The sequence below is a fragment of the Trachurus japonicus genome, chromosome 16 (genome assembly GCF_045865225.1).
Source record: "Trachurus japonicus isolate A0001 chromosome 16, Traja_1.0".
Classification (NCBI taxonomy): Eukaryota; Metazoa; Chordata; class Actinopteri; order Carangiformes; family Carangidae; genus Trachurus; species Trachurus japonicus.
In genome coordinates, this window is record NC_140922.1 from 11035230 (window position 1) to 11050865 (window position 15636).

At 42.5% G+C, this 15636-nt stretch overlaps 1 protein-coding gene across 2 annotated transcripts in view; it reads left to right on the top strand.

Annotated features, from left to right (window-relative positions):
- The window catches only part of kcnn3 (potassium intermediate/small conductance calcium-activated channel, subfamily N, member 3), a 43166-nt gene that overhangs the window by 15028 nt on the left and 12502 nt on the right, over window positions 1-15636 (top strand). For both annotated transcript variants that reach the window (XM_085801312.1, XM_085801313.1), the window contains exons 4-6: window positions 9205-9501; window positions 10579-10700; window positions 11946-12087. In XM_085801312.1, coding sequence (XP_085657438.1) covers window positions 9205-9501; window positions 10579-10700; window positions 11946-12087 — 561 coding nt within the window. The remainder of the gene's footprint in view (window positions 1-9204; window positions 9502-10578; window positions 10701-11945; window positions 12088-15636) is intronic.

Consider the following 15636-nt stretch of genomic DNA (forward strand, 5'->3'; position numbering starts at 1 on the left):
CTAGTGGCTAACTGTATCTGTCTGCTGTTTGGTGCCCAGCACCTTTTATCACGATAAACAGCTGTCTGCTGCAGCTGAAAACAATGCTGATGAGGTGAGAGTGAACCAAAACAGTAAAGTTAATGAAATATTGATTGTGTGAAGCTGGAATCAGGATGTGTGTAGCCTAGCATAGCAAGGAGATGAAAAGCAACAGTAAACAACTATCCTGATTTTGTTCAAAGAATGACATCAAATAACAGCTCAATCTACATAAACAGGAGTGTAGTGGTTAGACGCCACTTAGCGCAGTCAGTGACAGTGTGCAGCATCTTTGATTCTTACACATAGCTCTGTGCATGCACACAAAACTGCTTTCATGGAAGTAGGCTACATAACACCTACATGTTTCATTACATGCATGTTAATTCTATTATTCAGTACCTGCCTGCTGGCGCAGACCCTTTTTTGCTTATACATGATCAGCATAATGCTAGTTTGTCTCTGGGTTTTGTTGTCGGATGCCTCACCCACACACTCACACTCACACAGACACACACAGACACACACATGAAAAGTAATGTTGTGCAAAATGAAAGGCATTGTTCAATAAAGATCTCATTCTCAGATTATGACAAACTCTGCTGGAGCATTTTGCCCAGCATGTAACAGGATATTGCACACATGTACACACACGCGCGTGCGTATATAGGCTACATTTGTACAGAAGGTCGGCGAGGCAGAGTCGTCGCAGATCAGAACGATGTTATCGAGTTTAGCTGACATTTATACCACCTCTCCCTCACTCCCTTTTTCACTGATCTCCATTTCTCTCTCCCTTTGTGTCTTTTATCTCGCAGTAGTTTTTGTTTACCACCATCAGTGTGCTTCTCTTTTTCTCTCTGTCTTTCCATCTTCTCCTGCTTCTCCGTCATTATCAGATTAGATCTGTCTCCCTTCTCCTCCACTGGGCATCAATTCAATTTTGTTGTTGAGTCTCACATCCTCTCTTCCTTATTACTCAGCATTCAACTTCTCACCTATTCACCCTTCTCCAGTTGTACTTTACCACTCGCCTGCATTTATCCTCTTCTAAAAACCCTCACGCTATGTTTTTCCCCTTTTATCTTGTCCCCTTTTCACACAGTGTTTCTCTGCTATAGTCCTCTCTTGCTTCTTTCCTCTCTGCCCTCCTGTTTTGGATGGTTCTCTCCTCTTCCTCCTCTCTTCACTGTCTCTACTAATCTGTCAGGGGACAGCCCAACCCAGTTGTTCTCAGTGTGAAACAAGGGGGAAAAAATCAATACAGTGCAATTCATCAGTAATCATCACAGAGATCACAAATATCTCTTTTATTCGCTTTCATCAAATAAAAGAATTTGAGTTCCTGTTAAGTACAGACAGTAATTAGATAATTATTGTCTGTAAATAGAAACGTGTGTTTCAAAGGTTTGTGCACTCATGTCACTCCAGCGTTACAGTGAAAAGTGACAGGATAAAGAGCCGGGAGCTGACATGAGAAATGTTTGATTTGAAGTGAGAACATTGCAGTTTTGTGTTGTGCTTAGTCAGCCGAGTCACTCTGACACTCCCTGGGTTTGTTGCTTTCATTTTTAATCCAGCAAACTGGAAAAGTTAAAATCCCTACCAGAAAAGCAAAACGAATGCAAACTCAAATGGAAACGTGTTATCGCAACTTTGATATTCATCAATTTACTGTACAGTTAAGATTAAATCAGTGGAGCACAAATTAGCAGACTCCCAGAATCCTCCTGATCCTATTACAGTGAGATATTTGCTGTTAAAATACCCAAATGTTTCAGTTTCATCTCTCATGTTCTAACATTTTTTCTGAATGGTCTCTGATTGCTAAGTTTGTGACAGGTTTGATGTTCCCTGTCATGTGTGCCCTTTCATTTCACAGAAGACATTTTGTCATATTACAGAACAAAGAGCACAGGTGTAAAAGAAATGAATGATGGTTGAGATCATTTTACCTGTTTCAGTTTCAGGGTCTTTGTGTTTTTAATGCTGACTCACTCTCACACTGTCATGGCTGACTGGGCCACGTGAAGAGAACAGAGTCGTTGTTTATGTTAGTCGTGACACTGGTGCTTTTCCTACAAAATGTCTGCTGTGGAAAAGGCCAATGAAATCAAGAATCCCTAAACAAAATGCAAAACATTATCCCTGACATAACATTGCATTGTCTTTAATGCTTTGCTTATGCGCGTTACAAAAGATTCTTAGATTTGTTCTCTGCTGTGACATGAATGGACTCCAGTCCATTCAGTACTACATGAACAATATTATAGCCTGTAGTCATGTGGAGATTACTGTCAGCTGAAAAGAAATCCTGATTTCATGGTTAAAATGTCCTGTCAAATAAGACCTGGTTGTTTACAGTTATTTAAAAAAAAAAATGATGCTAGTATATTAAAATTAAGCCAAATTAGGTTTCATTTGTTTGCCATTGTCTTGTAATTGACACATTAAAGATGTTAAACCGAAAGCATACAGTATTTACTATATTGCAAGGAAAAGGCTAAAAGTAAAAGGCAGAAATAAGACCTCCTGATAATGTCTTGACAAAAATCTTTAATTCCCAAGTGCTTGTTCATGTGGTTATTGGTGTGCCGTGTAAGGTATTTCTGGTTCTGCTGTGCAATTTGCATAAAAGCCCAAGAGTGGACTGCAAGTGGTCATCAGAGCCTGTTTGTTCTGGCTCTGTGAAAAAGTTTTTTTCTGAGAGCAGTCAGGAATAAATAATTTCAGCTTTTATGAGAAGTTTTCTCCTACAAGTTTACGATCTGCTTCTGCTCAGGTCAGAGTTGTGCAGTAAACAATCTTAAGAACACTTTTTTTGTTTTGTTTTTTTAAGACAACAATGAGTTGCACAGGATTTTATTCAGTTCATAATTTTAGGACAACTGCTACAGTTTTACTTACAGTATATATCAAGAAAGTTGTGTGAAGTTGAAACTAGAGCTAATACATTGCCACAAGTGATATCACTCCTGGACTTGGATTTGATGATATGTCAGCTTCCTGTATCTTCTTATCTTATGTATGTATTGTAGCTTCTTCTTAGAACTCCTTAAAGGTAGAGTCAGTAGGTATGGACGTTGCAGTTTGCAAACACAACATTCAAATTGGGCCCCTCCTCTCAGGCTCAACTGTGCATGTCCCCTGCCCCTGACACCATGTTCAACTGCTGTTCACATTGAACCCTTCTCCACTTCGGCTTTCAACGTTCTTGTTTGAATATTTGTTACTACCACCAACATAAGAGACTGGATGCCGTCAAGCTGGGAGAAATGGTGAACACACCTACCAGTGAAGAAAAGGAAATGAAGTGCTGGAGCGTTGGGCCTGATGGCGTCCAGTCGCTATCTTGGTGGTAGTTTTTATACAAGCCCACAGTGCCATACGGCCAACTTTACCTACACATTGGCTGGGGAAAACACACAATCTCTCTGCCCAGAAATATCCCAACTAGTACACCAAAACATCAAAATACAGGCGGGGGGGTCTGCAGACGCAGTCACCACCACACATACATGATGATTAATCAGGATTTCTTTTGTATAAGTCTGTATTTTGTTTTTTTTAGGAACATCCTACAGACTCTACCTTTAAAGTGATGGTTTGGGTAGGTACTAATTAATGGCACATTACCTGCAGTAGATTCAGGTTGGTGCCTTCCCAGTTTGGAAAAGCACCCAGGAGCTCCCAGAAGTCCCTATACTGTATTCCACTGTAGTGAGTTTGACTTGTAATGCTGTCTTATTTCCCTGGAGAGTGAGTAGGGAGTAAAGAGTGAATGGGTGATTTTGGACACAACCATAAACTTCAGGATGAGGGAACCTGAACCAGGTTTTGGGACTCATTCCTGCAGCACTCAATTAAGACTGGATTAACTTGAATAGTGCTTCCATGGTAACAATACCATATTCTGCTGAACTGTGACAAATCATTTAGCATTACACATACCTTAGGGGTCCATTTGAGATATTTCGTGCATGCATAATACTTAGGCAAAGACAATTACCATCTTTACAGAAATCTTATGGCAAAAAACTTTTTTTTTATGCCCCAGGCACCGGCATCGTCGGATCGTCAGAGCTGAGCACTGAATAAGAGTAAAAGAGACGGAAAGCACAATGCGATCAGGGCTTCGCTTGCAACATCAACATAATTCCTGCTTGAATTGACAATCGTAATGATTGGATTGACTGCCCAATCTGTGCAACTGCACGCCATTAGTCTGAGTTAACTTTGCACCCAACAGACTGGAATTGGTCATGAATAATGGAAACTGAGGATTGAAATATCATTGGCTAAGCCAATGATGAATCAAAAAAAATTACCCTAAAGACAGTAGTTATCATGAATCACACTCTAAGTGGCCTTTTGGCAAATCACAAGGACAAATGATTCATAGGGCCAAAACCAGGCTACATGTTTGCCCAAAGCTTCAGAGGTGAATGGAATATAACGTATTATTTCAGCAGCTTTGCACTTTATCTTTCATGTGTTTCACGTAGCATCCAGGGACGTTAATGCATGTGCACATTTGAAGTGCTGGTCTGTTGCATGACTCACTAATCTGCCAGCTCACCAGTGGCCTCTTTTTGCCTTCATACATGCACACAGAGAAACTTTTTCAAACCTGACAATGGAAAACAAAGCACTCTCAAACAAAGGATTTCATTTCAGCTGATAAACTTGCAAGAAATCCAGACTTGAAAGGCAAAGATTGAATTGTTGTTGAAATTAATCAAATAGAAATTCTAAGAGAGTGTGTGAGAAAGGGATATTTCTCCAGTCCATTTGTGCACTTAAAGCATTAGTGAACTGTGTTATTCGGTTACTTTTGGCGGATTTTATAGGCAATCATTGATCAAGAAGACACTGGCTTGGCAATCTCAGCCATTCAAATGCAGGCAAAATGGCTTCAGGAAAAAAAAAAGTGAGCGCTCGTCTTCCACACAGGGTTGTCTTCCCTCCTTTAAAGTGAGCCTGCAGTCCTGAGATGTGCAATGCTTGGTCATTTCATGACGACATGTTCTGCAGATTCTGCATAATGTACATCTGCCTCAGGAAATATAATGGAGGAGAAAATGAGAGTGACATAAACAACAGCGGCCGCCTCAGACTGTAGATGTGAAAGAACTGTTTTACCCTCTGATTTCCAAGAAATGTTAATTTATCAGCTGCCATTTGTGTCTCACTGGCCTCTGGACATCTTAGTGACAATCTGTCATTTGCTACGAGGAAGGGATAAATAAATGAATAAGGGATAAATAAATTCCCTGTCTCTAGACACAACTGGTGAAATCCTCTGTTCACTCTCTCACAGTGGCTGGTTTTAGACTTTCTCGTGGCAAACTAAGCAACACTGTTTGTGCACAAACCACAACAGTGAACCTCTCCTCATCTCTCACACTTTCCAACACTTCCTTTTCACTTCCACGACACCGTCTCTCCTCTTTCTGTTCTGTCTTGGCTGTGTGGAAACAGCCACAGGGGTGTTCCCTCAGAGCTCCAGCTCCAGTCAAGGAAAGTGTGTTATCCTCTCTGCATATTCACATATATCTGTGTGCGTGTGTGTGTGAGAGAGAGAGTGAGTGTTTGGCTCGCCCCAGTTATTTTCTGCCAGTTCCAGGGATTTCCACACTGTAGGACCCAGACATTTCCCATAGGTGTGACTTTGGTTGTAAAAGTATGCGTGCACACTCCTCAGTGTTCACTCTGTCACCCTCTCCATCAGTGATTGGGGCCGTCGACACTCCAGACGCAGTCTTTTCTCCTCTGACTTGAGGCTGATTTGCCTGCCCTGCATCCACCTTTTTTTTATTTTCAAGTGCTTCTGACAAGCCCGTCTGGATGCATGTGCATGTGTATGCATGCATTTGTGTACAAAATCTCCCAGCATGCTCCCTGCCAGAGTCTGGCCAGCGCTACGTCTGGTTCCGTGATGAGAGACATCTGCAATCAGGGACTTAACACGATTACAAAGCTACGACAGCCCCAGGGACTGGAAGAGGTTGAGGCACGGTTGGATGGATAGATGGATGGATGGATGGCTGTGGGGGGAAGATAGAGGGGTGACAAACTCCTCCAGCGAGTTCCGGCTGTAGCGGCGGCAGCAAAGGTGGAGAGTGTCCTGTCAGACCTCACACCTTCACCTGTGAAGAGACCTCAAACTATCTTTGGCACTGTCATTTTCACACATCTCCCCTTTACTCTGTCCCTCTTTGTATCCCTCCTTTCCTGCTGGCCTGCTGTTTTGCTTTTTCCCTCCGAGTTTGCCCTCCTTCTGTCCTGTCTGCTTTCTCTCCACTTTCCTCGTCCCTTGCCCTCTGCCCTGCGATGCCACGTTTTATTAAAATTAAGAAAATAACAGAGGGCACTATTTTTTTTTCTCTGTGATCTTATTCATGTTTCCCTATGGGCTTGTTCTTTGTGTCTGAGTTTGTTTAGCTTTGATGTTCCCTGACCTTACTTGCTGTTTCCCTCTTTATACAGTTGATGGGGCGTTTTTCTCTCACACACATGCACATAGAAACACACACATAGACAATCCCATCTTTCCCTCTTCCCAACACCCCCTCTCCTGCGCCCTCTTTCCCTCCCTCTGTCCTGGTCATGCAGGGGCAGTGGCACTCACTCACTCCCATTGACAGATTACTTTCCTAATGGAATTTAATTATTTATCCCTTCCTCATGGCGATTTAGCCAGGAAAAGACCGACAGCAGGAGCGCGAGGGAGGACAGGACAGGAGGGGAGGGCGGAGGGAAGAGGAAGGGAGAGGCGCTCATTTCCTCCAGTGGCAAGAAACTGGATCACCTCCGTTTTGATTTGGAGAGATGTCATTCAGAGAAAGAGAAGGAAGGGGAGTGAGGGATGTTAGAAGGAGGAAAAAACAGAGAGGTAGACGGAGACAGAGGCAGGGCTGATGGAGCGACTCTGTCTCACACACACACACACACACTCAGGGAGAAATGAATGAACGATTTGCAGACAAAAAGCGATGTCCTGAAAATGTGAATAAATATACATGAAGTTTAATCGCCCTACTCAACAAACACTCACACTCACACACATACAGATTTGTATTTTGCCTGTTAGGAGGCCATTGCATTGAGCTGCATTGGTTCCCTGGAGACTTATCCCAGCCTCTACCATAACTATACATGCTGCACTTCTGAACCCAACTCTCATTTAAAGTGGAAAAACTAGTTTTAGTCCTGAATTTCAATAGTTTACCTTCTGGCAACCAGCTTTTTGTCCTCAAACAGGAGGTAAGTCCCATAATGTGACAGTGAGAACAGATTTTTGTCCACAAACTGCGAGCACATATACACTCCCACACACATAAACCTGTACACGTCTCTGCAGAGAACATGAGTGTTAGACAACCTGTGTTTCCTCTCTGTAGCTCTTCACTGGCTGTCACACACACCTCTCCCTCTTTCCTCCCGTATCTCCTTTTTTCTTTCGTCTTGCCTCGTCTCTAGCTGCTTCTCTACCGTTTTGACTCTCTCTCTCCTCACCTCTTTCTCTCTCTCTCTCTTTCTCTCTCTCTTTCTCTGTTTCTCTCTCTCTCGCTGGGGATCCTAATTAAGCTTGGCTGCTCTTTGATGTTGTCGCCTTGGCAACAGTCACCATGATGAGGCTGGGTCTGCACACTCTCTCAAACTCACTCAGGCATACACAAATACACACAAGTACAGTACACACACACACACACACACACACAGAAATCATTAAAGACTACAGCCAGCGTTTGACCCTTGGTTCAATTGATAGCTTACACAATGACTCAGGCATGTGTGCAGGCCACATACTGTGTGTGTGTGTATGTACACATGTTGGTTGCATGTGTACATGTTACAACAGCAACACAGGGGAAACATACATCCTGCTGAGCTACATATATAGATAACGATGAACTATGTGCAGTGTGTTTCCGTAGGTGATTGAGGGAGTTGGGTCCACTTCATCATGATGGTGACGGTTTGGCCACGACCCTGAGTGGCCGGCTACCATGCTCACTTTGACCCGTTACTGTATTTGTTATGTTTTCCTAAATAAATGTTTGTGTGGGCCTAAAAGCCCTAGAAATGAATCATGTGGTAAAGAGCAATTGTTAGTGCTGCCTGTTACTGGAGGCAGTACAGCATCTGGTAAACTTGGCTGTTTTAGCCTACAGCAGGGAGTTCCTCATTTCTCTGTCTGTGCCCCGGCCTTTCTTTATAGTCGGTCTTTTCAGCTTCCCTCTTCCACTTTACGCTTTTTTTTTTTTTTGTTCAGGTCCTGTGCTGACATGGTTTTCAAAATGAAAGCGTGCATGGCTACATTACAAGGTTACAACTTGTTTTCAATACACACCAACTCTGCTGTGTAATTTCTCCTGATTTCTGTGTTTTGTTTACCGATACATTTCCAGAAAAATCCAGAAACAAGTTCTCAGTGCTAGAAACTTTCTTTTTTCTTTGCAGTGTCCTCCTTTCCCCGTTAGTTCCCCGCTCCTATCTTTATCTCTTCATTTCCTCTCCTCTTCATCCATCTTTTTCCACCGCCTTCTAACCCTCTCATCAACCCCACCTCCAACCCCCGCCCCCCACCCCTTGTTCCTCCTGTCGGCGCAGTCTGGAGGAGGGCCACTGTAATGAAACCTGCTCTTACCACTTCCTTATAACAGAGGCTTTGGCGACAATATCAAGAGTAACCACAGCAATTACAAACTACAAAATGTCAACATACAAGGGGGTAAAACTGCAATTAAAGTAACACTGTTAGGAGTGTTTACTTGAGCCTGACAGTGATACTGATGTTGTGTTTTCTTTTAGATAAAACATATTGTGACTGTCGTTATTGGGGTTTATTTTACTCAAGAGCATCAGCTTCCGATGACTTGGCATCTGTGGTTTAATTTTAGCAAGACAAGAGTTGTAGGTTAGATGAAAATGAGCCAAAGTACTGTAAGGACTCTGAATGGATAACTGATTAGATGGATGGTGTTTTTCATCTCAGAAAAGAGACATTTACTCTAAATTGCCTCTGGTTCCTTTAATCATCAGATCAGTCAGCTGTACTGATGAGTGGACTGTGCCAGCAGTGGATCATGATGAGAACTTAGCGCAGCGCTGCTTTAAAACAAGTGTAACTCCTCTCCTCACTTTACTCTCTCTCTCATGTCCTTCCTGTCACCACAGCTGTTTGTCATCGACAACGGAGCGGACGACTGGCGCATCGCCATGACGATGGAGAGGGTTCTGCTGATCGCGCTGGAGCTGCTGGTGTCCGCGGTGCATCCCGTGCCCGGGGACTTTAAGTTTCAGTGGCGGGCGCGGCTGGCCTTCTCGTACGCGCCGTCACAGGCTGAGGCCGACCTGGACATGGTGTTGAGCGTCCCAATGTTCCTGCGCCTTTACCTCATCGCCAGAGTCATGCTTCTGCACAGTAAACTCTTCACCGACGCCTCCTCCAGGAGTATAGGTGCCCTAAATAAGGTCAGCAGGCTTTTGTGCTCGCAGGTGTATGTCTGTGCAGTATACATCCAAGAGTGCGGCTGTAAAAGGTTTAGCAGGGAAGATGTGAGGCAGTTGTAAGGTCAAGAGCTCTCTCCTCTGAATTAAATCTGTGTCCATGCTGTCCCTTTCATCCCTGCCCTCTATCTCTCTAACTATCTCAAGTCTTTCCTAGCTCTCCAGCCTCCTAGTATCCCTGTTCCTTTTCATCTACCAGTTCAAATACCCTTCCTCCCCTTTTGTTATCACCCTGCAAAGAGACTTAGATGTAAGCTATGGTGGATCTTTCATAATACAATATGAGATGGGAGCATGAAATGGGAACAAGATATTGCATACGGCTCAAATGGGGCATGAAAACAAAGGACTAGAATGAGATTGCGATATGAGTGCGGAGAGACATGTACAAGCCATGCAGTAAATGATTGGTGCCAGTTTTGTAATGACTTATAACGAGAAACACTGCCGTAAAATCAGGAAGTGGAGATGCAGCGTGTGTTGGAAATATGTAAACGACGAAGAGCAGGACAGCAGGAGAGATGGGGTAGATTGTAGATGAGTAATTCAGCGGTTTGGGAGTGTATGTGCAACGACACTATTCTGACCCTCAGGCTACAGTGACGGAGAGAGGAGGTGAAGTTGCCATTGAAGTGCAGCTCTGACATGACAACTCAATTATCAGCTGCTTAACCCTTCCAGGGCTAAACCGCTGCTCTCAGATTATTCATTTGCCTGAAGTTGTCGGTCGGCCTCTTATTGAGAAATGAAACACACATTAAACAAAAAACTTCACTAAAACAGGCCAATTACTTTAAGACAGTGTAGAACTTGACCTGAGTCAGAGGGCGAGCCCCAATCTGGACTCCAATTACAGTGGAGATTCTCTGAGAGCGGTCACTATCAAAAGCTACTCTGAAGACTAATTAGTGAAACATCAAGTGTGCGTGTGGGAAACGGCGAGCTGCACAACATTTACCCTTTAAAAATTTCTATTACAGTGGGATTTTTTACTTTTCTGTACTGACTATGTCTTTGTGTGTTTATGTAAATGTATTTCAGGTGCATTTTAACACACGGTTTGTAATGAAAACCCTCATGACTATCTGCCCCGGGACGGTGCTGCTGGTCTTCAGCATCTCTCTGTGGATCATTGCTGCCTGGACCGTACGAGTGTGTGAGAGGTCAGTAACAAAGCTCATCCATTTGGTTTTGTGTGTGTATTTTGTGTGCATACGTGCGTGTGCTACAGAATCAGATACAGTGTTGGACTGTGATTGGATGACGATTTCAACTGAGCAATTATATTCAATTGGCAGGGAATATAATCTGGGACATGTGTGCAACATAATCCGTCATTAGACTTCAGTTTATGAGGCTTTACACCAGTTGTACACTTTATTTGATCCAAGTGATGGAGTTGTTACTTAGCTGGTCCATTTCATCTGACTAAAGAAATGAAGAATAATATCAGTGTAACAGTGAATACTTTACCCTCCTTACCTCACATCCTCCTATGAATAGTCTATTTGTCAGCAGCTGAGCATTGCCCTTCTACTGGTGATAACATAATATAACATAGCTTTAATCACACTTAAGTGGATCCATATTATACTTATAGTTAAATACTTATCTGCTGTAACCATATGGCTCTGTTTTTTTATCAGCCAAGGCAGATGCTTAAAATGAAATAGTGCACTGACAGATCTGTTTCCCTGTTACTGAGGAAGACTGTAATACAGTAAACCAAGTACAACAGATATAATGAGTTACGTAACTTTCATCAGCAGCGAGTGAAAAGTAAATACGTGACCATCCCCTTTGATGTCTGTAAATGCTTTTGGAGACAATCAAGGAAATATGGGGGAAATGTCTAATAAGCTTGGTTGAATGCATCATTGCCCGGCTGCTGGGAAGCCGTTGTTTGGTCCACATTCGGTTTTAATTGACATTTCCTCTGCAAACCAAATTAACAAAGGAAAAAAACACACATAAAATTCAATTAAAGCGCTTCAAACAAGGTGCAAATTTGAGAATTTGGAGAGCGTGTCCCCTCAGACAGGAGAGCAGCTCAGAGCAAATATGTCTATCACTAACATCCAGGGCTAAAATTTGTCTGTTTTGTTTGTCTGTTGAATTCGGTTTGTTTTGTTTTTTGTTTTTTTGAGAAAACAACTTTATTTCAAATCTGCACCAGGTTTGGTTGCTATGGTAACAGTGTTGTGCGTAGGGCAGAAATGATGGAGGCAAGAGCTGCAGTTATGTGTTATGTTCTGTGTCATGCAAAATTGCACGACACATTTTTAAGGTCTGACACCCACATTTGCAGACAGGACCAGTGGGCCCGTTATGCTTTTTTTATTGTTATTATTCTTCTTCATATCTTTTACTATCGACTGACTTTATCTTCTGAACATGTTTGCCTTTAGGTATCATGATGCCCAGGATGTGACCAGTAACTTCCTGGGAGCCATGTGGCTTATCTCCATCACTTTCTTGTCCATCGGCTATGGAGACATGGTTCCCCACACCTACTGTGGCAAAGGAGTCTGTCTGCTCACAGGAATCATGGTCAGTACCCTTCCTCCCTCTCTGTCATCTTTTCTCTATCGTTCCCTCCCCGTGGCGTTGTCCTTGCCTCGTTCAAAGGTCAGCAGATTAGAGAGCATGCTGTCATTCGTGAGAGAAATTCTGCCATTTGTGAAATTTGGGCAATCCTCTCTGAATTAGCCTGCATCTGTGCTTCTGTGTGTTTTGGGTGTGTAGGCGTGCAAACAAGAGCACATTAGTGGTTTTGTGATTGTGTGTGTGTGTGTGTGTGTGTGTGTGTGTGTGTGTGTGTGTGTGTGTGTGTGTGTGTGTGTGTGTTTGTCTATGCGTGTTATTCCTTTGTCTGTCCTCATTGCATAATGAAGGTCCCACCTTTCAGTGTGCCATGTCCTCCCACTCTTACAGTTTCTCTCTTTTTCCTCTCTGTCCTTCATTGTCTTTCTCTACCACTATCTACTTATCTCTCTTTCTGTCTCTCTTTCTATTTATCCCTCTTTTTCTCTTTTTTTCCTCTCTGTCCGTCTCTCCTTCCCCGAGGCCATGTGTTTATTTCTATTTTCTATCTACCCTCCATCTGTTAGCATCAGTGTTTAAGCTGCCGACTGCTCCTCTATTTGCCTCACTTCACAGGTGTTCCTCCCTCCTCAAACTGTTTCGTCTTCGCTCTTTGTCTTTGTCACTTTCTGTCACCACTTTGACATCAGTCTTTCTTCATCTTCATCCCTCTCGCTTCAAGCTTCTTTTTGTTTAAAGCACACGTCTTTGAGAATTTGGTGGACTCATTTAGTGAAACAAATGTAGACACTCCCCATCTTTTCCCATGCTATCATTTCAATACCACTCTGAATGATTGGGGGCAATTAGTCTTTTCAAATGCAAGAAATTAGACTTTTTAATAGCACTACTGCTAAATGTCAAGTAATCCTAAATTAAATTTGCTAATAAGTATGCTGGCTTTTGTTGAAGGTCACAAAAGAAAAAACACGACTCAAAAATAACATGTTACCTGGGAATGCTTAACTCATAGGGCACTGTGTGCCACATGTTTTATGTTGCCAAAGGGGAGAGAACAGTGAGTAATGGAGGACAAGTGTGCAGATAAAAAGCTGAAATTACTACAGAGTGGGTGCTCACCTGAGCTTTGGATGTTGCAGGGGGTCTTTTTTTTTTTTTTTTACAAATTACATAATTATATTACTATCCTGAATTACAGACTTGTGCAATGCTCACAAAAGCACCACATTATCAATTTGTCAAAGTGGCATTCATTCACGAAAGAGAGGGAGCCTTTGAATTTTTCATTACATGAATAATGGCAGGAATGCATTTTTTGTCCTTTTTATGTTTTAAATACAGAGGTAGTCATTGCTCATAAGCTTTGAGCCACAGAAGGAATTTCAGTATCAGAGCTGAGCTTTTAAAATAAATGAAAAATAAAGGTAGTGTGTGCATACAAAGAAAGAGCAGCTCCGCACTTACAGATCCAAAGCACTAAAACAGTTGCAATTTAAGATGTTATAATGTGACCACTGGCTGTGTGACTGTAAAAGCAGAATTTCTGAAGTCTGTTAGTCTGTTCAAAAAAATAAGACATGGGCTGGTAAAAAAAAAAAAAAAAGCATTTGTATTATCAATAATCTCCTGTATTACATTCACACAAGCAGTCAAGCAGCACTAACCATGGCTCAATACTGAAGTCAGATTATTCATGACTGCTGGATGTTGGACTAGTTACTTATAACTTACCCTAAAACTCCCAAAACCTACACGTGTTTTCTTTCATCTTCACCGTGTCTGTCCAGCCTCTCTGCATCTGCCAGCTCACCTACTTTCTCAACTGTATTAGTGTGAATAAATGCACACTTTCACAAAGACACACACACAAACCCCCAATTTTCCGAGTGAATCATCCAATCAAGTGTTTAGAGTGCAACTCCTATTGAAATGTTAACACAGACACACACACAAAGACACAAAACAGGGGGTGGATACACGGTCGTCCCAAGCCCACTGCTACAGACTGCATCCTCCACACAAACGCTGACAGAGAGCTTGACATACACTCTAAGTATGACTCCCACACACGCTCTCCTCCCCTGTCACACACACAAACACACTCTCTCTGGACTCTTCAGAGTGTTCAGAGTGGTTTATTTTCGTTGATCATCAGAGAAGGAGCTGCAGGTATAAAGGTGAGGCTCGTACGGGAAGGAGAGTAAGCGCATCAGGTCGTGGGAAAGTGGCTGGACGTGAAGTAAAAAGAAGATTTTTAAAAAGGGGAGAGCGGTGCAGGGGTGACAGGCCGAGGGCACACAACAGGATATGATTTTTTTTTCTTTGTTGAGAAATCCTGTAATTAGGTTTCTATAGGAGAAATTCTCCCCGTTGTTACTATGACAACACATGAAGGCCAACTGTGTTGGATTATACCACTGCCCCGAGGCTACCTGGGGGTGTGCCAGGTGTTTGTGTGTATATGTGCGTGCTTTCATGTGTCTGTGTGGGTAGGTAGATTGTGGTGGGGTAGACTTCAATGTTTAAATACACAGAGGTTGCATGTTGTCTAATATAAACCACATCATATGTTGCAATTCATGTGTGTGCATATGTGTATTTGCATACTTATATCTTCATTCATGCATTGTGTTATGAATGGTAACAGCGACTACTTAGCAGTTATAATTGGTATATAAACATGTAATCAGTGGTTGATAACACAATACAATATGGTTGCACACATATATAATCATTGATTAATGTAGCTGTCAACAGCCAAAACAACCCCTATAAGTGGAGCCTGCTGTATAAACAGATGACAGTATGGTAAAGCATTGCTGCTATGATCATATAAAATATGTTTTTTTGGAGAAGTGTGAATTGTTGGAAAATACTCCCTTAAGTTGCCCTTGCTGTATATCTATGTGCAGCTATTGTTATTTATATGTTATGGACTGTTTATAAATGCTAAATGAGGGGTTTAAAGTTACCTTGCAGATCACTTGTCGGGTTTAAAGAAATGCAGAGTAGCTTCCATTTCAAACCTTTTTATGCTCTTTGTGCCTGTAAGTGCTTGTTTTGTGCACACTAATTGAGCAGAGGAATGTTTTTTATGCTGAATATCTTCCCTTGCTTCTCCTTTACATATTCTTGCTTACCTGGTTGAAAACTGTTTTCCTCCCTGCTCTTTTGCATGAGGATAAGAGTTTTTTAGCGGTGTGCGGATATAACACAGAATCACAGATATAGGTGATTCCCCCTCTTTCCGACAGCTAGGTAGATGGCTGCGCTGAAGTGGAGGGAGCGAGGGAAACACCCAGGCGTATGAAACAAATCACAGCAGCACAGCCATCATCAGCCGTGTCACTTTGTGGAAGCCCTGCTGGAATCAAATGGAGGCAGGCGGATACACAAACAAACTCTCAAACGCACACACATGCGTAATCACACAATCCCTGGCACATGTGTGTACATACACACACAAAGCCTACCTTGACAAACCTATCAGCACCCTGCTGTTTCTGACCGAAGAGGACAATTTTGAACACACACGCACACACAGCTAGGCACATG